This window comes from Columba livia, chromosome W, assembly GCF_036013475.1.
Source record: "Columba livia isolate bColLiv1 breed racing homer chromosome W, bColLiv1.pat.W.v2, whole genome shotgun sequence".
Taxonomy (NCBI): domain Eukaryota; kingdom Metazoa; phylum Chordata; class Aves; order Columbiformes; family Columbidae; genus Columba; species Columba livia.
This window is the reverse complement of record NC_088641.1, coordinates 18,820,926-18,848,512: the sequence shown is the minus strand read 5'-3', so window position 1 is coordinate 18,848,512 and position 27,587 is coordinate 18,820,926. Positions and strand designations below refer to the sequence as shown.

Below are 27,587 nucleotides of genomic sequence, written 5' to 3'. Positions count from 1 at the left end.
TTCATTCCCATATCTGGGCTCAGCCTCTGTAATTCCCCATTGGCTTTTGAAGTAAAACCTGGATGCAATTTAGGAGGAATCCTGGTGCAGCTTTTCTGTCTGCTGTTGGCAACCAGCTCTGGAGGCCTCAGCACAGGACAGACATGGACCTGTTGGAGAGGGGCCAGAGGAGCCACAGAAATGATCCGAGGCTGGAACAGCTCTGCTGGGAGGACAGGCTGAGAGAGTTGGGGTGTTCAGCCTGGAGAAGAGAAGCTCTGGGGAGACCTTATTGTGGCCTTTGCGCACTCAAAAGGGGCCTGTGAGAAAGATAGGGACAGACCTTTGAGCAGGGCCTGTTGTGGACAAGGGGTGATGGTTTGAAACTAAAGGAGGGGAGATTCAGGCTGGACATGAGGAAGAAATTTTTGCTTCTGAGGGTGGTGAGAGCCTGACCCAGGTTGGCCAGAGAGGTGGTGGAAGCCCCATCCCTGGAGACATCCCAGGCCAGGCTGGACGGGGCTCTGAGCAACCTGATCGGGATGAAGATGCTCATCGCAGGGGTGGGACTGGATGAGCTCTGAAGGTCCCTTCCAACCCAAACCATTAAGTAATTCTATGACCGAGCATGAGGATGATGTTGCAACACTGCTGAGTTGGCTTTGAGTGTGTGTTTTAAGTGTGACCTCCTCCTGTTCCCAGTGTGTAGGAGCAGAGATGCAATAGGCCCTGACAGTGTAAAAAAGCTGTTTATTCTGCCTCATGCTTGGTTTCAACCACCTCTCTAAGACAGACCTGTACCCCTGCAACTGGTACTTTAGTTTCCATTTCACTAAAACTTGTCATTTTTTTAAATTTCTGATAGCTTGAAGGATCCTCTGTTAGGCATGTGAAGAAAAGTTTGCTATTTTTTCATTTTGGTCAAGTCACCCTTTTTTTCTCAAATCCATTCAATAATTGAGTTTCTTGCATGTTTCATGGAGAGGTGTGTTTTCTGGTCTAATAATTAACATCTTTTCTTCTATGAACCTTTGTGTTTTCAAACCATCATTGTGAGATCTGCACATGGCAGTGCCATAAAGGAAAACTTTGCTGGATATTTTTGTTAATACCAATACCAGTGACTTTTTGAGCAGCTTTATTGCATTATTGGCATCTGTTTGTTGTTCTGATGGTCTTTAGTTGCTGATCCTTCACTCCTGAGGAGCAGCTTGGATCCTTTGCTGCTAAATTCAAGTTTGGCTGCATTAAATCACAAGATTATTTTATGTCCAACTTCTTGAAAGGTAAAGAAAAAAATTAATAAAAATGTCTTTTTCTTTTTACTTGACGTTCCTGTAATGAATCTGCATTTTGCAAAGTTTAACCATAGCGTTTCTTTATCATCCATGTGTATGAATGATACACGTTGTCTTATATATCATCTTCATATAATTATAAGTATTTTGGGAACTATAGCAAATGTTAAATAGCTATTGGCATTTAGAAAGGCCAATAATATATTCCTGTTTGGGCATTTTAAGAAAACTTATTTCAAGATTCAAATTTGAAGATTTTTCACTCTACAGATGTCTGATTTTCACTTCATATAATTCATCTCATGTTGCTTTTTATCATTTGAGTTTCTTAATTAGAAAAAAAAAAAAACACATGTGGTACCAAGTGTAAAAGCTTCTTAAAAGGGGTAATATCATACTTTATATTTTTTTCTAGTCTTATTGAAAAATAACCCGAGTGCGCTAGACCAAGTCTATATTTCTATACTGGTGATTTCTTCCTTTGGATGTGTCGCACAATCATCGTTCCATTAGTACACTCACGATTAACTAGAATGCCATTATCATGGGTTGTCCTATTTAAATGATACTTTTCCTTCTCATACAATGTTTTCAGAAAGCTCCAGATTTTGGCAAATATAAACTTTTGGATTAACTTCTAATTTTACTTCCTTTTTTTTTTCTAATTTTTTAGTTATAACAGTTTCATTTTATACATTCATTTTTTTGTATGTGAGAAATAGACTTTATACACTTTTTCAATCTACTGCAAATTAGATTTTCTGCAGAACTTACAGAAGCTTTTGTGTGTGTGTGTGATTTTTGATGGACCAGGAAGAAACTTGTTAAATAAGTTCCCACTATTGACTTCTTTGTTTTCCTTTTTCCACGGGCTTTGTAGAATTGGCCTTTCGAAATCCTTAAGTTCATATGTTACTGATTAGAATTTTATAATATTGTGTGTGCAAACAACACATAATCAAATCACTTGTATTTAAGCAACCATTAGTGTTTAGTCTGCAATATTTTTTTTTTATAATTGATCAAGGTTCAGCCTTGTGTTAAATTAAAAATTTCATCTCTATAGAGGAAATTAAGAAACCAATGCTTTATTTCCTAAAAATCAGAAGCACAAGACCTTGAGATTGTCATTCAAGCTGCCCTCTCTGAGGACATAATATATATTATGTTCAGTTTGATCTCAGCCTGATTTTTAGTGGGGTAAAATACAAGTGCGACTAAAACATGTGAGGGAAATTTGGGAGGTGGTTTTACTTCCCACCTCTGCATGATTCGGGGTTTGTCTCTTGTACCGTGTTGTGGAGACGGGAACAACCTTGTTATAAAACATCGTTGCCTTTTTTTTTTTTAATTGCATTTTTCATACCTTAAAATAAACCCCTGAATCTTACAGAAAAGATGTGACTGCCGCACGATAGCGTGTCTCCTTTAGAAGGTAATTTTGTCAAAGATAAAATAATTTTATGAGTGAAATTTCATGCAAATTCTTTTTGAGGGTTGTAATTAAATCTGCTCCAATACTTTAAAAATTAAGCTGATATTTTTCAAGGAGGTTTTCAGAGGTCGAGGTGTAGTAAGTGAATTACTTGGTGATGAAGTTTTACACCATTTCGGGAGCCAACACCGCGTCCTTTGGACCTCCAAATTCAGTATCTAATGAGAGTATTTGACCTTAATTTTTTTTTTTTCTAATTGTGATTTTGTGGAGCTCTTTGAGGGATTGCAGTTTGCTCTGAGTACAATTCTGTGATAAATGTTTATTTTAATTCTCGGTGTCAAAACTTCCTGCCTACGTGTCCTTACCTTCATGCTCCTCTAAGAGATGATTCTTGGAGAATTTATGAAGAAGAGAATTGTGAGGTGGGTTTTTTGTGTGTTTATTATTATTATTATTATTATTATTATTATTATTATTATTATTATTATTAATTTGGTTTGGTTTGGTTTTTTTTAACCTGAATATTGGTGTTTTGGGCAGTGGACCAAGAAGGCAGGAAAGCAAAACTCTGCGAGGGAAAGTTCAGTATAGTATATAATATATATATATATAGTATATATAGTATATAATAGCGCAGAATATTTGCTGCATTTATCCCGATCACCTTGTCCTCCGATTATTTTTAGTTTATTAGTTAGTACACTCAAATTAGTGAGAACATTTGCTATTCTCTATCTACACCTTGATTGACCTCCCTTGTAGAGAGAGGGAAGAAAAACCTTTTAAAACCAACTCAACAACTGCCAGCATGAATTCCTCTCTGTAGCAAAAAGGCCAAATATTACTTGATTTTTTTTTAATGTAGACAGATACATTTTGGGGATTATATATGCATATCTGTATTTTATATAATCATAACATTTATTTCTATAAATTATAAAATATAATATATATTGTAATTATCAAATATATCAACTATAAACATATTAATAAGGCAGAATAATGAACTATTCAACATTTAAGTCCAGATTTGTATCGCATGCATTAACTTAATATATTAACTAATGCTCTTGAAGCAGCACCCTCAGAACCACCTTAACCCTACATAGAGACAGATGAAATTCAGGCTGCCGTTGGCAGAAGTGACCTGTAATGTTCTTGTATAGATCAATACATCCAATAACCAATTTTTCCAGAGCACTTTGAATTTTATAGCACTTAGCTTAAAACACTTCTCCTGTTGACTTGTAACTGCAGGTAAAAAAATGAAGCTGTTTCCTAAGTGAGACATGAGAACATGAGCGAGTGGCTCTTGGGAATGTCTCCTTTTAAAATGATCTGCCTAACAACCTAAATATAATAATAATAATTAAAAAATTAAATGCAAAGAGGCAAGGGAGAAATTATTTTTGCTGGACTCAGTTGCCTAAAACACAAGATAATTTTCATCTCACCCCTTACCAGACTTATGTTCAAGTCAGGAAATAATAATGGATAATAGTGGTCAGCTTTACCATGGCACAACTCAGCATCTCTGGGTTTAACCACACAAGAATTAAGCGATTGAGACAAAGCAGGATGAGGTAGGGGGTGAATTTGGTGCCCAAATCACAATTTTAATGACAGCAGATCTGCTGGACCCAGCTCTGCAGGGATGAGCCTTTTGCTGCTCCCAATTTTCCTTATCTCTCTCCATCCCATCACTGAATCACATGGACAGCATCTTCCCCAGCCTCTTCGTGCCCTTCATTCTACTGAAAACTCCGAGTATAAGCACAGCTGGAAAACTCAGTGCTACACATTTTGGGAAACCTCTGGCTACCGCTCTAATTTCAGAGAAGACTTGTTCACACTCCTTGGACCCCGTCACCTCCCAGTGCACACCCTTGAGGTGCTGGAGCAAATTGAGAGAAGGGAATGGAGCTGGGGAAGGGGCTGGAGCACAAGTGTGATGGGAGCGGATGAGGGACCTGGGGGGTTCAGCCTGGAGAACAGGAGGCTGAGGGGAGGCAGGGACACAAAGAAAAGGCCTCAAGTTGCACCTGGGGAGGATGAGGTTGGATCTTGGGAACAATTTCTTCCTGGAAAGGGCTGTCGGACATTATTTGTTTTGTTTTGTTTTTAACCTGAATATTGGTGTTTTGGGCAGTGGACCAAGAAGGCAGGAAAGCAAAACTCTGCGAGGGAAAGTCCCGGTGCCAAAGACAGCAGATAATAGAACGTCCCCCCTTTGGGAGATAGAAATCAGCCACCAAGGGCTTGTTTATGCCATAAACAGGCACTCGAGTTTAGTTACCTTACACTTAATTACAAAAAAAAAAAAAAAAAAAAAAAAAGGCAAAAATAGGATATAAAGAAATAATCTTCCGTCCTTTTAATTTCTTATTCTTTTTCCCAGTTGTCTCCATATCTGTCAGAGAAAATCAATTTGCTCTTTGCTCTCCCAATTCCATGCAGAATACAAATTTATGTGCATATTCCTTAACATATGTGTTGAATAAATGCACTTTTCAAAATCCTGATACCAATTCTTTGTTTCTATTTAAATATCCTTGGTAGCTGAAATGCTTTATGTGTTTTGGAGAAGAATCTACTAGTTGGAAATCCTCTTTTTTCCAAATTTTTCCTCTCTGTGAAATTTTCTGTATCTTCTGGAGCAGACACACCAGGTTTAACCTGTTCTTGTTGCCCTCCCCAACCATCACCAGGGTGGTTTTAACCGATTATTCTGTCTCTGCAGCACTAGATGGTGCTGATGACAATATCTCTGAAATCCAAGGCTTCAAAAATCCCAGCAATTTGAAAAATAGCGCTGCTGGTTTGGGCCAAGGGCCAGTTTGCAAATCCAAATTTTGAACAAAAATTTCAGTCTGCGAATACAATAGTAGATTATGAGAGGGGGGGGAAAAGGTGGAAAGCCTATTAATATATCTTATTTCTGTATTGCTGCTCCCCTTTTTAACATGGGGTGTTCTAATAGCTGTGAGTTAGTGAGAGGTTGGCGTTTGGTCCCAGGAATGACACGTCGAGTCTCCATTGGACAACACGAAGGAAAAAATAAGATTCCAGTTTTCGTGGTGCCAAAAATATTGTGTTATCCTGAAAACACCAAATACTCTCAACCCCTGTAACCACCACAGAGGTCTTGCAATATAGTCCGACCTTCTTGTCATATCGGTCTGGTTGGGATTATCCTGGTGGGACCAGCTGTGATACCAGCCTTGGTGTCAAACATGTTGTCTCAAGCCCGTTCCTCATGTTCGTAGACTCTGGATCAACCTTGAGGATGGTCCAACCTACCCAAGGGCTCTCACATGGGTTAATTAGATGCCTTCATTGTGATTAAGGTTGTCCTTAAAAGGACACTGTTAATCTGTTCTGAGAAATATCTGATGGAAGAGGTGTTGGGAAATGGTGGAATTTATTGAGTCGGCTCCTGAGAAATAAAATTTAGGTTTGAGGAGCATAACTAATTCATTGTGGCGATGAGAAGTGTTGGAAAAACCTTTTCCTGAGGCTGTTGACTAGCAAGAAAGGGAAAACCACTGATACTCTGAGAAATCTACTCCTACCATCTGTGACAGATACAATATCAATGATATATTTTAAGTAAAAAAAATTAAGAGGACTTCTTGAAATGCCGAGCGTCATTTCTTGAGGCAGAAAAGCTTTCCGAGCACTGAAGCTGTTCTCTAATTCTGAGAAATAGAAACTATCTAGAATATAACACTTGAGGTAGTATTTTTGCCACTTTTTTTTTTTTAATTGCTAAACTGGATTTAATATTTTCTAAATGATGTGACAAACAAGATGTCTGCAACTGCTCCATGTCCCAAGCACCACCAACTCCAAGAGCAAAGCTTCTGTAAAATACTTGGGTTCTTCCTGTACTAAACAACTGAATTATTGAAATGAATAATACACAGGATGATTAAGGATCTGTTGCACTATATTGCATGAGATGCTGCACTTAAAAATTGCATTTTAGCAAACACATAATGGTTATGAATTTAAAATTCCATGTATACCATTCTTTCTGTTACAGCTTGACTTTTTAAGAATTTAATCATGAACAAATGATGTTCTTCACATCGTTGAATAGAATATTTCTATTCAAATTTTACTGTTGCTTAGCCCAGATGCTAAATAAATAAATAAATTGTATAACTGTTGTTCATTGCATTCTAAAAATCTCTTTATTCAAGTTTGTGTATATAATAAACCGTCTCTTCTGATTGGGTAGTTGAACTATTTCAGGACACTATTGTGAATTTATTTTTAATATTTTTTTTCCACTTCTTTTCTCCCTCCAGTTTATTTTCTTTGCTGCCTAAAAAACACAACAAAGTGCTGGAGCAAGCCACGCAATCCCTAAGAGGTTCCCTTGGTTCGACCAACTCTCTGCTCCCTGATTATGCGAGTATCAAACTTCATGTTTCAAAACACAACTGGTATGTCCCTACAGAGATTTATCCAAATGTGCATTAGCTGAGGAACCACCAACACCAAAATACAGGAACCTGTAGGAATGATGTCATGTCCAGAATGTCTTTAAAAAAAAAAATTCCGCTTAAAAATAGCAAAACAAAACTGCAATTATTCATGGCTAAAAGACTCACTGTACCCTGTCAAGTTGCAATTCTCAAGCCACTTGTAATTTGGGATATTTACATCATACAGTTAAAAACATTATTTTTTAAGAATGGGGCTATGGCTTCCTAAAAAGGATTTAAAACAATTTCCAAGGAGCTTTTGGGGAAGTTCTGCAGTCATGTGGCAAATCGGTATGTTCTGAACAGCGAATCCATCGTGTCCTCTTCATTTTAATGAGCCAATACCCACAAATTGGCAACAATTTTGTAATTTAATTGCATGGCTTGTTGGAAAATCTCTAGTTTTGGTACAAGGAGGAAATGTCTTCCAAGGACTTGAATAATATCTTTGTACTGCTGAAGGATCTTTGGTTTGTACTCATTCGAACTCTCACTGCAATACTGTGTAAAAAAAATGTTGATTTATCAGTTGCTGTGGATTTTTGAGCATGAAAATGGAACAAGTGTTTTATTTTCAGCGTTAATACATGTTCCAGGACATGCCTGTCTGAGGCTTTACTATCATATTACTCGATCATTAAGCATAAGAGTACCTAAAAGGATAATTTGATACAATAGTTTAATGACTTTAATTTAAATAACCAGATTTCTTTACCTGCATCTTTTAGTTATTATTGCTGACACGTGCCATACAAACTAGAGAGAGGTGGGTTTACAGAGCAAATGAATCACTTGCAGGTTTTTCCTGTGTATTCCTGCCCTTGTACCGTGTTCTAATTCACGTGAAGCTCCTTACGACACGTGTGGGTTTCAGGCTTTTGATTTCTCTCCCGGAAGTTGCCATCTGACCTTTAATTTTTGGAACTCAAAACATTTCAGCAGATTAGTTTGTGGTTAAAGAACAGGAGATCCCACTTCTGTTTGCCTGGTAAGATGATGCACAAGCTGGATAAAGCTCTTTTATCTGCATGGGCACAAACAACTCAAAGCCCCCAAGACTTCAAACATCTTGGAGAGGATTTGGTGACTCTTTCTCCTGGGTTGGCTTCTCAACAAGTAGGGACATGGACTAGATGACCTTTAAAGGTCCCTTTCAACCCAAACTATTCCACGATTCTATGACTGCAATACAGCGTATCATAGTATAACTACCTCCTCTCATTTGACTTCAATTTTGGAATTTATAATTAGTGAATTCCATCCACTGTTTGCTCACAAATGTCATGTAACAGGGTCCAGGCTCCAAATTTACTTGGGTGTTTGTGTCGCTTGATATTTCCATTAATTTCCCCGTTTTAGCGTGGAACATTTAGCCCCAGCAAAAATTGTCGTCAACAATTACTTTGACAACAAACTGAACATTCTTAATTTCAAAGTGATGTTTAAAATAACAGTTTCAGGGCTTAACTCAAATCTGTGTGTTCAGTTTTGGGCCCCTCACGCCAAGAAAGCCCTGGAGGTGCTGGAGCAAGTTCAGAGAAGGGAACGGAGCTGGGGAAGGGGCTGGAGCACAAGTGTGATGGGAGTGGCTGAGGGACCTGGGGGGTTCAGCCTGGAGAACAGGAGGGTGAGGGGTGACAGGGACACAAAGAAATGGCCTCAAGTTGCACCAGGGGAGGTTGAGGTTGGATCTTGGGAACAATTTCTTCCCGGAAAGGGCTGTCGGGCATTGGAACTGGCTGCCCAGGGCAGTGCTGGAGTCACCATCCCTGGAGGGGTTGAACAGATGTGGAGATGAGGTTCTCAGGGACATGGGTTAGTGCCAGGGTTGGGTTATGGTTGGACTCAATGATCTTGAGGGTCTTTTCCAACCAAAATGATTCTATGATTCTAAGATGTGAGGTGCAAAATAAATCCAGGAAGCCAACCTCAAATACCTTAGTGAAATGATAAATTGCCAGCTGAAGGTGACTGGAGAAAGCCAACTCATATAGGTTTTTCACCCTCAAGACTTGCACATCACCCTAGACACACATTAAACGAGTCCTAGAGCAACTGTTTAATACAGAAGAAAATCCATGTATGTACATGGCAGAAATAAACAGATTTAAACTCCTTCCGAACATCAGCTGCAGTATAAAATCATCTCAATGTGAGGGGGTTTGTGTGAACTAAGACCAATGGGAAAGTAAAAATTTTCAGTTTAGTCAGACCGAGACTATGGATCTGTGTATTTATCAGCTACAGATTCTCATAATGGTGAGCAAAAATCCAAAATACTAACAGGAATGCAAAGAAATTCCTAATAATTGGTAAAAGATTAAATTATTCCCAGGTTAGACTCATTCTGAAATTTCTCATTTAGACAGAAAACCTTGTCCTGTTCCTGACTGCAATTCTCTTATGAAACCTTGTTTCCAAATTTATTCCCTGCGCTACTCAGCAGACGAGTGACAAGGTCTCAACTCTGTCATTATTAATATCCACAACAGCATGACAAGATTTGCATCCTGGCCAAGGAAAATCCGTCCACCGAATTGCACGATCGCAGTCGACTTCAAACCTCCCAAAATGCTCTAAAATGAGTGGGAAAGAGGGCAACACTTGACACAAAAACCCAAATATTAGCCAGGGACCTACCTAGAAAGGCCAAACATGAAAGCATTTGATTAATATGCAAAATAAAAATAACGTGCAAAAGCTTGTCAGACCAACACGCTCTCATTTTGCACAAGCACCCCAAAGGAAACTTCTTTACCTGAATTTCTTTGTCTATACATCCACATCGGGAATGGTTTTATTTGCTTCTGTGCCTTCCTCTCCAGCTTCTCATCTATCTAGTCCTTGTCTTACATTCCAGCGATAAGTTTATAATGCTTAGTTTTATTAAACTCCAATACGATGAAAGGTTAAATGAATAAAGCTGCATTCCAGCTACTGTGCTGGTTATTGAATTTATATTTCCAGATCCCAATACCATTTCTAGTAAAATGGTTACAGAAATTTTCCTTTGGGTGACAACATCTTTAAGCCCTCTCTTAAGGTTAAACCCTCGGAAACTGTGCCAGCTGAAGATGGTTTGGGTATTAAGCTTGTCGGGCATTGGAACAGTCTGCCCAGGGCAGTGGTGGAGTCACCATCCCTGGAGGGGTTGAACAGATGCAGAGACGAGGTTCTCAGAGACATGGGTTAGTACCAGGGTTGGGTTAACGGTTGGACTTGATGATCTTGAGGATCTCTTCAAACCGAAAAGATTCTATGGTGTGCAAAAAGTTAATTTTTTTTCTCCTATCCAGCATGCAGCGGACAAGCATTTCATGCACTATCAACGTGAACAGTATTTGAACTGTAAATTAAGGTTGTGATGTCTTTTAATATAATAATGCTGCAGCTCTATCTAATTTTTGAAATTATCTAAAGAACTCGTTGAATGCAGAACTCGCCACCAGACATAAATGTTTTCCTATAGATGCGTGTGATTGTGAAAAAATAGGAAATCTTCCCCGCAATCATCTGATGACTCCAGTAATGATGTAGAAATGAAATTAAACCCACTTTCAAATAAACCGGTCAACCATAATTACGTTAGCGTGATGCAATTAACGTCGTTTAGCTGGGAGTCTGTAAAAATACTACTTGGCGGTAACTGCTGCGAACATACAAAATGTGGATTACTCGTTAAGCTGGAGAACTGAAGACACTGGTGGCAGAATGGGAAATTTTGAGCAAATTAAATCAAGACTCCTAATTGAGATATTGTCCAGATTTGTCAAATAGTGGGGAGGAGGGAAGAAGCCCAAAATAATATTTTGTCATAATATTTCTTGAAAACTCAGAAACCACCTACTTTTTACCAAAAGCACCGCTTAGGTCTTTTCAGTACTATTTTTCCCTGTATTTTATTCAATTTCTATATGTCACTAAGTCAGTAAGATTTTTTGATTGGATTAAGCAGACATTGTTAATAATCTAAAAAACTTCATTTTTGTGTGAATTTTTAGATCCTCTTTTTTCTACTGTAAAAAACCCTTAAAATATTATTATACACGAAATTTTTAGGATGTTTACTGAAGGTAGTACATGGTAAACCAATACCATATTTTAATGTTTTCTACAGTATGTGGATTTTAGTGATTTAAATTTCATTTAATATGAGAATCGCCTTGGTTTACACTAAATTACCTTCGTTTTGATTACTCCGAGTTGATGGCTCATGAACACAAGTAACATTTTCAGTATCAGGTTATTCTTGGCTGTGTCTGTATCCACTCCAGTATTGAACCAAAAAACTATAAATACATTTTCTAAATATTAGTCATACTCTCCTTCAGATGAATTATATTTTAAAGAATATTACTCCTACCTAATCCCCCTATTTTTATATCATCAAAAAATAGCAATTTCAGAATAGACTGAAATAACCAGCGTAACCCAAATCTAAAGCTTTTGTATTGAGCGATCACCAAATTCTGCAGTTCTATCTGAATTATTAATCAGTTATTTCTTTGACATGGACACTTTCCTGAAAAAAATGCTGTATAAATTATCCTTAAACAGAAAGAGCAAACAATCCTAAAATTCTGTAACGAAAGTGTTGGTGAAGTTCCATCTATTTAAACTTCCATATATTAATATGAAGGACTAATAGTTATTTGCAGTTGGTCTTTGCATTATTGTGATTTTAATCATATGCTTGTGGTTGAAGGATTTTTAGACAAATATATTGAAGAAAATCAAGAAGTTCTTCAAAAAGATGTTTTCCTTTCATCATTCAGGAGTTCCACAAAAGTCTCATTGGTGTCTGATATTCATGTTATGTAGATGGCATTAAGCCTTATTCCACTTTAATATTCTCAAGATTTGGGAAAATAAGGGTGAAAATTGCTATTTTTTTTTTTTAAGAATATTTAGTGTGGCAGCAGCATCTTCTGAATGTGACTGAAAATCTTTTGCTCTTCAGATTTAGGAGACATGAGAACAAATTGGAAGAAGTGGGAAGAACTGACATTAGTGATACAAACACCTGGTAAAGCCTTTGAAATAGCCAATTATTTTGGCTATTACACACATTGGAAGAAAGCCAAACATTAACATTATAATTTTTTTTCTTGTTTTCCTCCTTTAGTAGTTATATAGGTTTAGGATATTGTCATTATTTTGCAGTAAAGGGTATAAATTATGCCAGTTTTTTGAATTTTTTATTACTGCCTTGTAAGCCAACATTTGCTCAACTTGGATTAATTCCATTTTTTTAAGATTTTGGATGAAAAAAATGAACATTCTGAAGCATCTTTCTTTGTTGATTTGGTTTTTAGATGCTTTTCCTGATTACTCTGGATGGCTGGACTTTGTCAAACCACCACAATCAAATAAAAAATCCCCATCCAGTAGCTCTCCAAAAAGTAGGATTTATTTTTGGAACTGCTCTGTATTTCAACAATGTAGTAAACCAAACTTTTAGTGTTCCTAAAGCAAGGTTTTGATTGCAAAATGTAGTGCTTAAAAACCAGAAGTGTGTTACCATATGTTATAAAAATATAATTCTGTTTTTTTTTTTTCAACATGCAGCCATATACAGTCAAGGACATGGATGCAGAAGGAAGTCTGGTCAGAGCCTTTTAGGCTGTTTGGTACTAAATACTTCATTGGAATTGGGATTTTTTTCATGCTACTTTTTCTATATGAGACATTGGTGAAACATGAGAACTTCTTTTTTCACGTTTTACAGAGACACTTGGGGACTGACCAGGGATTTGGTTTAGTTGTTTAAAAAAAATCAGTCCATTTGTATGGGGTAGTAAATAGTAATTAAAATATAATAGTTATTAAAAATAGTTATTTAAAAAATACAGTATAACAGAAATATTTAGATTTTTCCGCTGCAGGTATCTGTGATTTGCAATTGGAATGACAGCAAGAGAAAATATGAGAATATTAACAAGTAACATTTTCAGTATCAGGTTATTCTTGTCAATGTCTGTATCCACTCCATTATTGAACCAAAGAACTATAAATACATTTTCTAAATATTAGTCATACCCTTCTTCAGATGAATTATTTCAAACCAGCTCACATGGTCCTCATGGTGGGAGAGAAGATAGTTGGGGCAAAATGAAGCTGCTCTTGAGGCACGGAAACGACCTTACAACCTCTGAGATTGTAAAGAAGGTATGTATTTACAACGCTGGACACACAGGGGATAGCTCCACCCAAGATGTGTGTGTTTTTACAGCAGTTGTGAGCTTGGTTAAATGCAGTAAAGTGTTACATATTCATGAAAGTTCTAGGAACACCTATACATATTCATAACCTGTCCTCGAGAAGGCGGTTCTTATTACAATGAGTTCCAGAAGACCATTTCCATAGTTTCCACCTCTGGCTCCTCCTGGTTGCAGCTGCGCAGTGATTGTGAACGCGGGTCTCCTCTGTACACGGTCACCTTTGGTCCAGTGTGATGAGTTGGTTAGGACCAAGACTGCTGAGTTGGTTAAAACTGGCATACCTCCTGTCCTGTGCCCAAGTTTCTGTTATCTAGTTCACCCAAGGATGCACACACGGATTATTATCTTTGCAAGGTGTCAGCGAACTCCTGTTTCTCCTACAGTAAGTTACACAAAACTAAGCAAGGCTAGGCAATAGTGATGTAGGTTAAAGGGTTAGTTCTCTAAGTGTCTTTAAGTGTTAGTTCTTTAAGTGTTAATTATTTAAGTGTTAATTAATTAATTATTAGTTAATTAATTGTTAATTCCCTGTATCAACCCCCTCGTTTCTAAGAGATTAGTAAATTCTTTATCTAATGTCTTTACAAAATACCTATTAGATTCTAGCTCATGCCTGAGTCGATATTTCTTCCAGTTGCTGTAAGTATTCCTGGTACTCTGGCAACACCACAAGAAACACATCATCATACAGACCAGTATCCCTAAATCTAATATTCCCACTAAAGCTACAAATAAGGATTGTAACCGGGTTAAGTTGGGAAGCCAGAAAGTGAGGCCTTCCCATAAATTTGAGAATCCCCATGTTGTATTGTCTCTAGTAACTTGATGGAGGATCTGATATAGTTCCCATATCTTTTGAATATCTGTTTCTACCCATTTCTACTGATTAATATATGAGCAACAACCTCAGTTTATCACCACACATACTCCTCCTTCTTTTGCAGTCAGGGGGTCTAGGACCATGCGATTTTGTAGGACTATCTTGCTTAGTGACGATATCTCTTCCTGGTGTCCCTGAAGAGCATCCATAGTGGCATTTTAGATTTTCTCGATTGTGGCTGATATATTTACTATGGCTTTTTCTAGCTCACTAACTCCCAGCTGAGGAATAAACTATCTGGCAAAACTAGGAAATCCAGAGGGTCTCTTTACAAGAGGGTTACTCGGCACTGAACGCGTTTTTCTCCATAAAGTCCTGACAATACCTGGGGGTGGGTATGAATGGTTAAACACCTTTTCTTAAGGTACTATGTATCTGCCTGTACAACGGCCTTGCCAATTACCAGGTAGACTTTTCCTGGCTCGTCTATCTCCGCAAAGCCACCACCACCCAGGAGCTAGATTACAATTTGTTGCTATGTTGGAAGGGAAGTTAAAGTTTTCTGATGAAAGTTTGCTGATGACACTAAGCTGGGAGGTGTGGCTGACACGCCAGAAGGCTGTGCTGCCATCCAGCGGGACCTGGACAGGCTGGAGAGTTGGGCGGGGAATAACCTAATGAAATTTAACAAGGGAAAGTGTAGAGTCCTGCATCTGGGCAGGAACAACTCCAGGTTCCAGTATAGGTTGGGAAACTACATATTAGAGAGCAGTGTAGGGGAAAGGAACCTGGGGGTCCTGGTGGACAACAGGCTGACCGTGAGCCAGCACTGTGCCCTTGTGGCCAGGAAGGCCAATGGCATCCTGGGGTGTATTAGAAGGGGGGTGGCTAGTAGATCGAGAGAGGTCCTCCTTCCCCTCTACTCTGCCCTGGTGAGACCACATCTGGAATATTGTGTCCAGTTCTGGGCCCCTCAGTTCAAGAAGGACAGGGAACTGCTGGAGAGGGTCCAGCGTAGGGCAATGAAGATGATTAAGGGAGTGGAGCACCTCCCTTATGAAGAAAGGCTGAGGGAGCTGGGTCTCTTTAGTCTGGAGAAGAGGAGACTAAGGGGGGACCTCATTAATGTTTATAAATATATAAAGGGTGAGTGCCATGAGGATGGAGCCAGGCTCTTCTCAGTGGCAAACAATGATAGGACAAGGGGTAATGGGATCAAGCTGGAACACAAGAGGTTCCGCTTAAATTTGAGAAAAAACTTCTTCTCAGTGAGGGTGACAGAGCACTGGAACAGGATGCCCAGGGAGGTTGTGGAGTCTCCTTCTCTGGAGACATTCAAAACCCGCCTGGACATGTTCCTGTGTGACCTCACCTAGGCGTTCCTGCTCCAGCAGGGGGATTGGACTAGATGATCTTTTGAGGTCCCTTCCAATCCCAAACATACTGTGATACTGTGATATTTTGTATGCTGTAATTAAACCCCAGTTCTTTCAGCTTGGTTATATTAAAGATTCCAACACCCTTTGACTACATTCACTGTCGTTTGGAAACTTTTCCCAACTGGTGATTTTATCTATGGAGTTCATACATCTAGAATAAATCGTAATTTCAGTTTGATTCCAAGATACCAATTTGAAATGTCTTCCTATTGTTTTACTCAGGTCCTGCCCATAAAGACAGGTTTGCTTCTGGTTTGCATCCAACTTTCCCCCTCCACCCCCTTCTCTACTCCAGTCTGGATGGGGTACTCCCAACAGTGGAAATTCCATTCCTCTTGGGAGGACCGTGCATATCCAAAAGTCTGAAAGGTTTAAATTGTTCGAAATCATTTGGGTGAGCATTACATGCCAATTTTTTGCATGCCAACCATGTCCTAAAGCTATGATCGTGAAAAAATACAATTTTCCAGGCTGCACCTGGCTTACCCTCCATGGTGTTTTCCAGGCTTTCTTCACTCTAGAATGATGGATCCAGGCATTCTGTTGTTTAATATTGGTAGCAGTGAAGATGTCAGGAGGACTTGAAATGGACCTTCTCATTGTGGTTCCAAAGCCTTTTCTGCAAGAGACTTCACATAAATATCCCAGCTGGATGTTATGTACTGGCCCATCCAAATCCATACTCCGAGTCCCAAACATGTTTCCCAATTTTGTTGTTTACCCAATGCTACCATATAAGAAGTCATAATTTCATCCCCTACTTGTGCAGATATCCCCTTCTGTAAACTATAGGGTCTCCCATACAGGATTTCAAAAGGACTCAACCCTTCCTTTGCCCTTGGCCTTGTTCGTATATGCAAAAGGGCCAAAGGCAAAGATCGAGGCCAAGCCAAATTCGCCTCCTGCCCCAATTTTACAATTTGTTGTTTAATTAGATGATTCATTTTTTTTTTCTACCTGGCCAGTGGATTGAGGATGATAAGGGGTATATAGCTGTCAGTCTATTCCCAAGTGCTGACTGATTTGCTGTACAGTTTTTGAAATAAAATGTGGCCCTTTATCAGAGGTTCTTTAAATGTGGCCTTTATCAGAACCGATTCCCATTTTGTTATTATTGAAATAAATAACTTACGCTTTTTCTTTGGATAAAAAACATTTAATCCAATTCCTTGTATTCCTTAAACATGTGTTCATTAGAGCATAAGCAAAACAGCGCTGGGTGCGCGGGGGATTCACTCCGCCCAACACGCACACCTTTAAACAATAAGAAGTGTGCTTAAATACAGTAAGGTATTACATATTCATAATGACCCCAGGAACGCCTATACATATTCATAACCTTTCCCCGCTTCTGATTAAAATGAGTCTCAGATAACCATTTCCATAGACACTCCCCTGTTGCGCCTGCGCAGTGCCACTTGGTGAATTTGAGGAGGGGTCTTTGGGGGTCTTTGGATGAAGGCTCCTTCAGCTTCATCACAGTGAACTTTTTACCTTTGGCTCATTATGTTGAATTGACTGGGACCCAAGCTGCCAAGTTGAATGAAACCAGACTGGCGCCCCCTTTTGCTGTAAATCTTCGTTATCTTGTCTCCTCAAGTTTACAGCTAGGTGCAGTAAAACTTCTTATCTTGGCATTCGATGGGGTTCTGTTCTTCTTAACATAAAGCTCTAAACTAAGCATTTATTGTGTGACTAAGCCTTAAAGTGTTAGCTTGTTAGTAGGCACCCATTATAAGTTTAGTTAACCATTAAATGTTAGTTCCCTCTGTCAATATAACTTCATAAGCAAGTTTCATAACTTTTTACATAGAACTTAACCACCTTTTTCCAGGTTCAGAGCCCGTGCCTCATTTGGTTATATCTGTAAACATTAAACATCTTAGCACGAATCACAACTGCATTTTTCACAATTCCCCCGTTTTCTTTTTATCCTATTGATTCGTGCTTTGGCCTCAAAGTTAGGTAGTACTTGCCTAGCGGCGGCTAGGTCCAGTTTGGTGTTATCTTTTAAAATCATCAATTTATACCCTATTCCTTTTGTTGCCATTTCAGGATCTATAGGCATAGCTGAGATTTGCATGCCTTGGACTACTGAATGTATTAACCGAATAAAGCATGGGATCATACATGGTACAAACAGTAAACCCAGAAATGCACATACTATCATGAACCCTATTTTCTTCCACAAGGCTCCCCCAAATAAGTTACCTCACCAATGGCTAGTAAGTATAGAATTCCATGTCTGTACTGGTACATGTGCAACTCGTTTTATCTCCTCTGCTATTTTCATTATAGCTTCCCCATTATCATCTATTTCCAAACAACACTCAGAAGTATTCCATTTCCCACAGACACCCCCTTCTTCAGCTAAAAGATAATCTAAGGCTACCCGATTTTGGTACACTGCAGCCCTGGTCTGAGACAATTGTCTTGCTATAAGATTCAGTGCCTCAGCTGTCCAGTTGCTTATTATTTCAACCACTGCTTGCAACTGGATAATTCGGTTTAGCATATATATTGGGGTACGGTATCCCCAGCTTCCATCTTGGGCCCAGGTGGCTGGATCATAGTATTCAATTATACTTTTCGCAGGCCATTCATCATCTTTCCAAGTTTGCGTTCCTCCTATGGGGAGGAACCCCTCTTCTCTCTGTTTAAAGTTTCCTACAGAGGTTTCCCCAGATGACTCCCTTTTTCCTTTGGTAAAAGGAAAAATGCTGGTTGAATTATCGCTATTGTACAAGACCCTCTCCATTTAGGCATTAACTCCTTATAAGCTCTATTCCCACATATCCAAAATAATCCATCAGGAGCTTTCCATGGTTCGTTTACATCGGTAGAGCCAGGATTCTGCCAATATCTCCTTAAATCCCCAATTTCCTCAAAAGGATTTGCTTTGCTTCGATTCTTCCAGCATATCGTTTCGTTTCCCAGGCTACAATTTCGAGACCAATATCCATTAGGTGGACCTGGCCACCAAGTGGGAAGAATAGAGGTATTTGATGAATTTACTCGTAACACTAACTTACAAGGGGTTTGCCCAATGTATTCAGTAAAATCCAGTTTACCATCATCCCTTGATATGCATATCTGCCCTATTATTGACTTAATACCCGTCCTTCTGGTCTTTTTTTCCCGAGTTACATGAGTTCTGTTCCATACCAGTAATCCTTCTGGGCTTACACTCTCTCCTCTCCAAGGCCACTGTTCTACCATTTGAGACCCCCCACATATCCAGCATGATGTGACATTTAATTCCCGGGCTATCTTTTCCATAAGATCTATAAACAGGTTTTTCCCTACTGTTGGTAATTGTAATCCCTTGTCTTTTTGCCTTATTCCTTCATACCAATCACTGCTTTTCTGTACCACTTTCTGTTTCTCTTGCCTTCTTTTCAATTCCTGAGTAGCACTCTTAACTAACTCCTCCTTATACTGATCTTGCACTCCCCCTCCATCGCCAAGAGCAATTCTCACAGTAATGGTTGGTTTTAATATCAAATATAATATTAAGTATGTCAAGCAACTGCTCTTAATTGCTGATGTGGGACTGAATGGTGGGATGAAGGAAATGAGAATATTTTAGAGGGAACGAGTCAAATAAGACTGAAAGACAGTCATGGGATGAAGTGGAGAAGTAAAAGAATTGATATAAGCAGAAATTCAAGCCATCTTCTGCATCACATGGAGCAAAATAATCCACTTCCTGAAAACTAATTTCCTCATCACTTGGCCTGAAAAACAGCATTAAAGATAATTTTAATTTTGTTCATCCCTATTGATTCTTCTTCTCTGTGAAATAATGTTGTGGGAAACCTGTCAAAACATTAAAACTTTTTTTAATCTGTATTTAATGGTTTTTTTAACAGGTATTTAGAAGAAACAGAAATTTAGGAGAATCTCTGGTTTTAACGTTTATTAAATTGTATAAAGTCACCCTTGTGTTTTTCACAGACATAACTGGAAACATAAACTTTTATTCTCCTTTCATGGAACCGGCAATTTCTCTTAATTTTCTCATTTCTTTGTCATTTAGGAACTAAACAACATAGGGGAATGTATTGCACACTTCATGCGCTAAATCAATGTTTAAAAATATAAATTCTTCCATAGAATTAGTTAATTACGGCAACAATAACCCAGAAATCGGACAAAAATGATCAATTTTTAACCTGCTGTGAGTTAGATACAAACACGATGGTTAAAGGACTCTGTGTAATGATAGTGAACTCGTAATAAAATTATATCTTAACATATATATGGGAAGCCTGTGCGTTTTCAGTCTGATGTGGGTTTGAGGGTTTAACTCTGCAGCTTTAATTTTAAAGCAACAACAGGAGGGGTTTTGGATCAACATGTAAATAACACGTAAATTGTAGGAACGAAATAAGGACTCAGCAAAACAAGTTGATTCAATGTGAATCACGCTAAAGCCATTTATTACAGAAACAAGTCTCCTTATATACGTAACTATATTCTAATCACGCGTCCACGCTCCAAGCATGGATTCGCTAAATGAGTATCATGGGCTGTCCATGCACTGGAGTCTCACTGATGATACGTCCGATGATTCACGCCACGCCAGGACCCCGGTGATTGAGGAACGCCCCTCTCTCTCACAGCAGATTCTGTTCTAAGCTTCTCTAAGAGGCCTTGAGATTCCTTTGAGCCTGACTAATTCAGCAACAAATCTTTATCTATCAAAACCCCTCCACAGTAAATAAATTCTTTTTTTTTTTTTTTCCTTGATTTATTCCAACATAAACTTTTCTAATATTTTTTAAGGGGGAAAGAAATAAAAAACCCAAACAAAAAGCTGATAGTCATATTGTACATCTGTTTTCTGCCAAACATAAAAAGCCATTTCAGGGAAGGATCTTTTAAAACATTCATAAAGAGAAAAGACTAATATATTACCATGATATAATTCTGCTATATTCTTATTCCCACCGCTGTTGGGGAATGTCTGCGATTGCCCACGCTGCTCTGAAACAACGTCAAGATGATTAAGATTATCATTATTATTATTATTATTATTATTATTATTATTATTATTATTATTATTGTTTTTATTTACCTTCAGATATGTTACTGGCATGTGGTGGAGCTTTTCCAGAACTGCTCTTGTACATATTTAGGCTCGAGCCTAAACTGAGTGATCAGTGGCCTGCTATTGAAATACATGACTTTTTTTTTTTTGTTTCAAGAACATCTTGTTCTGCTGCTTTTTTCTTGATATCGAGCTGGTACAACATGTATAGAGGATGTTCCGCTCCAGCCTTTGTGTGTGTGCTACCCCAAAACACTTGACCTTAAAGAAACTGTTTGCTTATAACAAAAAACACTCATCCTATTCAAGAGAAAAAATGACTGATTGTAAATTACAGGTTAAATTTAATTTTTTTCATTGCAATAGGAATAAAAATCTTAAGTCTGTCTTTTCCCATCAGATAAATCAAAGACAGTGGATGTTTCAGATCCTAAAGGAAGGTTTTTAATCTACACACCAGCAACTTATCTGTGGCACTTGCAAAGAAAACAGTTGTTACTCAATACAGATTAAAAAAAAAATTCTGAACAAATAATGACAAGTTTTCCCATTCCCGCACTAATCTTTTAGATTTTGATAAATCGAGACAATAGGAGAAGTCACGTCACGTTCCCATGGGAAAAAGCTTCATTTAATTTTTTCTAAAATATCAAATTATTGTTCCCTAATAAATTTGTCATCTTACCTTGTGGTAGACTCTGTTAATTAGAATTAGTTTGAAAACTTAGCTTAATTTATAGGTAAACATCGTTGCTTACAGGATTTTGGTGAGTAAGAGCTGACGGATTCCGGGATGGGTGTCCAACATACCCAAGTACTGCTCTGTGATCTCTCCTCTTGTCCATGTCAGTCACTTTATCAACCGACCTACACAAAATTTAAGTTTTATCCCAAAACATAAGACTTCCTAAATATTCCAGGAAATTTATTCAGTTGGATAAAGTAGTTTTGATGTATTTCTGTCAAGAGTGTTTTCCTTCAACATTTGAGACAATGTCATCTGTCACGTTTAATTCATTTTGGAGCAGGTACCTGTGTTCATAGACTTGTAGAATTAGTTTCTTTCAGTTTTGTGTTTTTCCACATCTCAGTTAAAGGTTCATTTTTGGGCGTTCAGGTTGATTTCAAATCATTCGGCTATCCTCAGCTCCTGTGTGCATCCAAATTGATGCGGCATCCGGGGAAATGCACTTGAAAAATAAAATGGAATGTAGTAAAAGCAACATTTAATTTAAAAGTTACTCCATTTATTTGGTTTACTCTGCCATCGACTCTCAAAAGACTGTTTCTCATCTGCTTTCTATTTGCATTTTATTTGGCCTGTGAGAGCATTTCTTGAAATTTTACAGAGATTTTTCAGGCCCATCTTAATAGAATAAATGATATTACAACTCCTGGCAGTGACTAGTTTTGAAGAGGTGGTAAGAGAAAAATAAATAAATACATTTTTTTTAGACTTCTAAATTTTAAAAGGACTTACCTATAGATTCTTTAGACCACTTCAAAGATCAATAATGAAGTTTTTTCTTTTTAATATGATAGGTTTCTCACATCTTTATTTATCTATTGCCTTTAGTTTTCAAAATATTTAACACCACTGAAATAATTAGTATAGTCAAGAGTTGTATTTCTGAATTCCTTTTCTAACCCTGCTGCTATGTCTGAATATATCAGAAGAAATAAAAGTGCTCTCCATGATTTCTCATCATCAATGGGGTAAAATGATGGCTGTAAAGCAGAATATTCTTGTTCACAACAGTTTGGGAATCTTGGACCATAATCAAATGTTGATTATTTGGGACCTGACATTTTTTAGCATGTAACACTAGTATTTAAGGAGCTATAACATGCTGTACCATCATAAAAAATTTTCTGTGTGCATGTTGTCACCTTCTGTATGAACAGCAATGGGTGATTTAACCCATTTATTATTATTATTGTTATTATTTTAACATGGCTTATATTATCAGGAGGCAGTCTGCGGTGATTAGAAATGATGCACACCAGGATGCAGACAAAGATTCACGTGCAGACAGAGATCTTGTTCAGGAAGGAGCGCAGAGCCGGGCAGAGCAGAGAGCTGAGCCAGGCTGAGGCCTTCTTTATTAGTCAGTGACAATTTACAGGATTTACAGATACGGACCTGGACTAAGATGTTACATAAGATGTTTTCCCAATAATTGTTATTAAAAACACACCACACTCATGTTATCTTTGTTTCAATTACGTTCTCACTCATTCACAGACTAGGCTCAAGGACATTCATACATCCCATGCACTTGGGGGTGGTTATCTGGCCTGAGATACCATTCTCACGAGTCTGGGCTATAATTCTTTACAATTATGAGAAACGTATTTCAACACAATCTGTCCAAGGCCCTTTATATTTTGCTATGATCTAATTATGTTAGTATTATTTCTTTCACCGTCCAGATGCTCATGTTAGTATTGATCTTCCTTTATCATCCAGGTGGCTGGAACTGCACATCTTGCTTTCCCACAGCAGTCTATAGGAAATGTCATGGCAAAGATGCCAAACCATGGGATGGGATCAGTGAGGAACCAGTGGAGAACTTGTGATTTCAGCTTCTAGTTGCCAGCTTTAGTGAGGGTTGGGAATTATTCAGTTAGTTCTGATATTTTCTCAATTAAAATTGCTTAGACACTGAAAATAGATCTTCAAAATCCATAGCACTGAGTGATTTTCTTGAATGACAGCAGCTGGTTCATTAGAAATATGCTCTTCGTTGTGTATATATATATATACATTTTGCAATGAGTGCCATAGTCGTTACTGCTAAATATAATACCAAGGGTGAAGAAAATAGTTGATATTATAGTCAGAGATTATGCTGGGGCTGTAAGGAGCTGGTGGATAAATTACATTCCTCTAACTGTAGTGGACTGTCTGGAGGCAAGTTTGGGAGGTGTGAAGGGAAAATGTGAAGAAAACCATTTGATTTAAATTGCTAATTGTAATGTTTTTCCATCTTATTCTTCATGATAGAAGCAAGGGCTTCTATACTTCAATTAAACATCATATAGGATAAAAAGGATAAGAACCCATTCCAAGCATCTTTTGGTTGCGAATGGAACTTGGTCTTTCCTGTTCTACCAGGCGAACCAAACAAAATCTTCCCATCCCTCTAGGGAATACTACTTGATTTCAAGGATAAATGGAAAATTCTCCATTTCCTTTCAACAGCAGGAAAATTTCTTTATTTTTTTCACGCATGATTTGAGAAAAATACAGATTCAGAGTTTTAAATTTTCTTAGTAGGAACATTGTCCTTTTCCCAGCAGCAGTTGCTTCCCAGGTTTGGTGGGACCTTAGAAAATGATTTGGCTGAGTTCTCCTAAATACAGCGTTTTGTTGTCATGGTTGGATATGGTTTGGAAATATCTTGTTCTTGTATAGACAGTGTTGGAGTCCCCAACTGGTGGATCCCCTTAAACTGGAGCTTCTTGGTGGGCTTAGATCAGCCTCTAAAGTTTGACCTTGAGTAGATGCCTTCCATAATCATTTACTTTTTTCGAAGCTATTTGGGCTGAAAATCATTTGATTTGATTTGTCATTTTATTATCTTAGGAGAAGGAGACTTGTCACCCCTTTGCATTCCAGGTGGAATTAAATACTTGAATTAGATGGGAGGTTCCCAAGAATGGAGTTTGGGATGAAATGCCAAAGAGGAGCACTATCTAAATCCTGGTTTGTGGAAGTGAACACATTCTGCAGTCGTGATACTGAATCCCAGTCTCACAAAAATGGCAAATTCTACATCTCTCCTGCACTTAAGTGCCTCTCCATCCCTTTGGGTGTTGGGTTAACAGTTGGACTCGAAGATCTTAAAGGTCTTCTCCAACCAAAACAATAAAATGGGCGCAGGGCTATGAGAGTGAAGCATCACCAAGAATCAGTAAAGCACTGAGGGAATTTAGGTAAACATCTAGAAATTTTTCATTGATTTGGGAGCCTGACTTTGTAGGGAGATAGAGGATAAGTATTTCTGTAGGAACGAAATAAGGACTCAGCAAAACAAGTTGATTCAATGTGAATCATGCTAAAGCCATTTATTACAGAAACAAGTCTCCTTATATACGTAACTATATTCTAATCACGCGTCCACGCTCCAAGCATGGATTCGCTAAATGAGTATCATGGGCTGTCCATGCGCTGGAGTCTCACTGATGATGCGTCCGATGATTCACGCCACGCCAGGACCCCGGTGATTGAGGAACGCCCCTCTCTCTCACAGCAGATTCTGTTCTCAGCTTCTCTAAGAGGCCTTGAGGTTCCTTTGAGCCTGACTAATTCAGCAACAAATCTTTATCTATCAAAACCCCTCCACACTTCCCCCTTTCTTTTTCTTGAATTAGTCAGGCCCCATCAACCACACAGCGAATCATTTTTGAAATATACTGTAACAAGGTGGATGGATGATGGCAGAGCGGTGGATGTGGTCTACCTTGACTTCAGTAAAGCCTTTGACACAGTCTCCCACAGCATCCTCACAGCTAAGTTGAGGAGGTGTGGTGTAGACAATAGAGTAGTGAGGTGGGTTGCAAACTGGCTTAAGGAGAGAAGCCAGAGAGTGGTAGTCAATGGTGCGGAGTCTAGTTGGAGGCCAGTATCTAGTGGAGTGCCTCAGGGGTCAGTGCTGGGGCCAATATTATTCAATATATTCATTAACGATTTAGACGAGGGAATAGAGTGTACTATCAGCAAGTTTGCTGATGACACTAAGCTGGGAGGTGTGGCTGACACACCAGAAGGCTGTGCTGCCATCCAGCGGGACCTGGACAGGCTGGAGAGTTGGGCGGGGAATAACCTAATGAAATTTAACAAGGGAAAGTGTAGAGTCCTGCATCTGGGCAGGAACAACCCCAGGTTCCAGTATAGGTTGGGAAATTACATATTAGAGAGCAGTGTAGGGGAAAGGGACCTGGGGGTCCTGGTGGACAGCAGGATGACCATGAGCCAGCACTGTGCCCTTGTGGCCAGGAAGGCCAATGGCATCCTGGGGTGTATTAGAAGGGGGGTGGCTAGTAGATCGAGAGAGGTCCTCCTTCCCCTCTACTCCGCCCTAGTGAGACCACATCTGGAATATTGTGTCCAGTTCTGGGCCCCTCAGTTCAAGAAGGACAGGGAACTGCTGGAGAGGGTCCAGCGTAGGGCAACGAAGATGATTAAGGGAGTGGAGCACCTCCCTTATGAAGAAAGGCTGAGGGAGCTGGGGCTCTTTAGTTTGGAGAAGAGGAGACTAAGGGGGGACCTCATTAATGTTTATAAATATATAAAGGGTGAGTGCCATGAGGATGGAGCCAGGCTCTTCTCGGTGGCCAACAATGATAGGACAAGGGGTAATGGGATCAAGCTGGAACAGAAGAGGTTCCGCTTAAATTTGAGAAAAAACTTCTTCTCAGTGAGGGTGACAGAGCACTGGAACAGGCTGCCCAGGGAGGTTGTGGAGTCTCCTTCTCTGGAGACATTCAAAACCCGCCTGGACATGTTCCTGTGCGACCTCACCTAGGTGTTCCTGCTCCAGCAGGGGGATTGGACTAGATGATCTTTTGAGGTCCCTTCCAATCCCAAACATACTGTGTGATACTGTGTTACACACTGTGTGTGTAACACAGAACACGTGATTAACAACATAATTACAATTACATATAATGCAGTTAAACCTTACTTACTAAGATCAAACAACTACCTGCCTATTCTTAAAACCTTAATTCCGTTATAACAACCTTATCAACACACTATTTTAATAGATTCAAAATAACCAGACAAGTTAATACAATATTTTCTCTTAACCTCCTAAATATCTATAACTGCGCAGTTTATAGAGTAATATACTTAATACCATCAGCATATACTAATAATTGAATTAATATCTTAAAAGTTATCTTAACCTATTTAAAAGATCAATAGCTTAACCTTAATATCCCTTCTAAAACTTTATCAGTTGCTAAACTTAGATTACTATGGAAGAGATATCTCATAGTTTTACCTTATCTATGCATTGACTATCTGATCATAATATCACCCTTTTGGATCTCCTGCTGATTGTTCAAATTGCCATTCTCCACAGAAGGTACACCACCTGCTTGCTAATAGGCTTCTAGACCACCAGGTCTGTGGGCATCTATAACACTGAATTAGGATCCATGGTTTACATCTGAAACAGTCCTCACAACTTATCTCCCTCCTGTCCATCTGCATCCGTTGAATCTTTGTTGAATCCACTTCAATCCTCAGCCTGTAATGACACAAACATAACCTTTTCCCCAGGTTATCAATTGATGTGGCCTTTTTCATTGACTAGTAATTTGACCATAACTAATGTAGGTTATTTCTGATTTAGCATGGTTTTGGGTCATACTTGCAAAGTATTTCATCACATACAATGCTTTTGATAATTGGTTTTGTGGTGTTTCTCCTACTTCCCCCCTTTTTTTTTACAAAAACAAACAAACAAACAAACAAAAGTTCAGAACCAGATACATACGTTGGATCTTGACTACGTACTCAAAATCACAAAATAAATTTAGAGGTTCCTCCTTAAAAAGCTCTAAGTAATTTAAAGCTGTGCCAAGTTCTGCTAATTGGGTTGAACCTTCAATAATTTTTACAGAATGATGCCAATTGTTATCTTCACACCAAACCACTACAGCTTTATGAGACTTCCCAGAACCAGCAACAAAAACTTTGCGAGTATGTAGGATCAGAACAAATACAAGTATAGCCTATGACCTGATGTTAAAGACTTGCAGGTTCTGCAGCAATTTACATTTATGCATGCCAAAAGCTGTGCTGTTAAGAAAACCAGCTAGTGCAATTTACAA

The 27,587-nt window shown here is 38.6% G+C and overlaps 1 protein-coding gene across 1 annotated transcript in view; it reads left to right on the top strand.

Annotated features, from left to right (window-relative positions):
* LOC135577008 (dymeclin-like) overlaps positions 1-27,587 on the top strand; it is a 225,210-nt gene that overhangs the window by 146,252 nt on the left and 51,371 nt on the right. Inside the window, 1 exon segment of the mRNA XM_065044447.1 lies at positions 7,029-7,131. Within this exon segment, the coding sequence (XP_064900519.1) occupies positions 7,029-7,131 (103 nt within the window).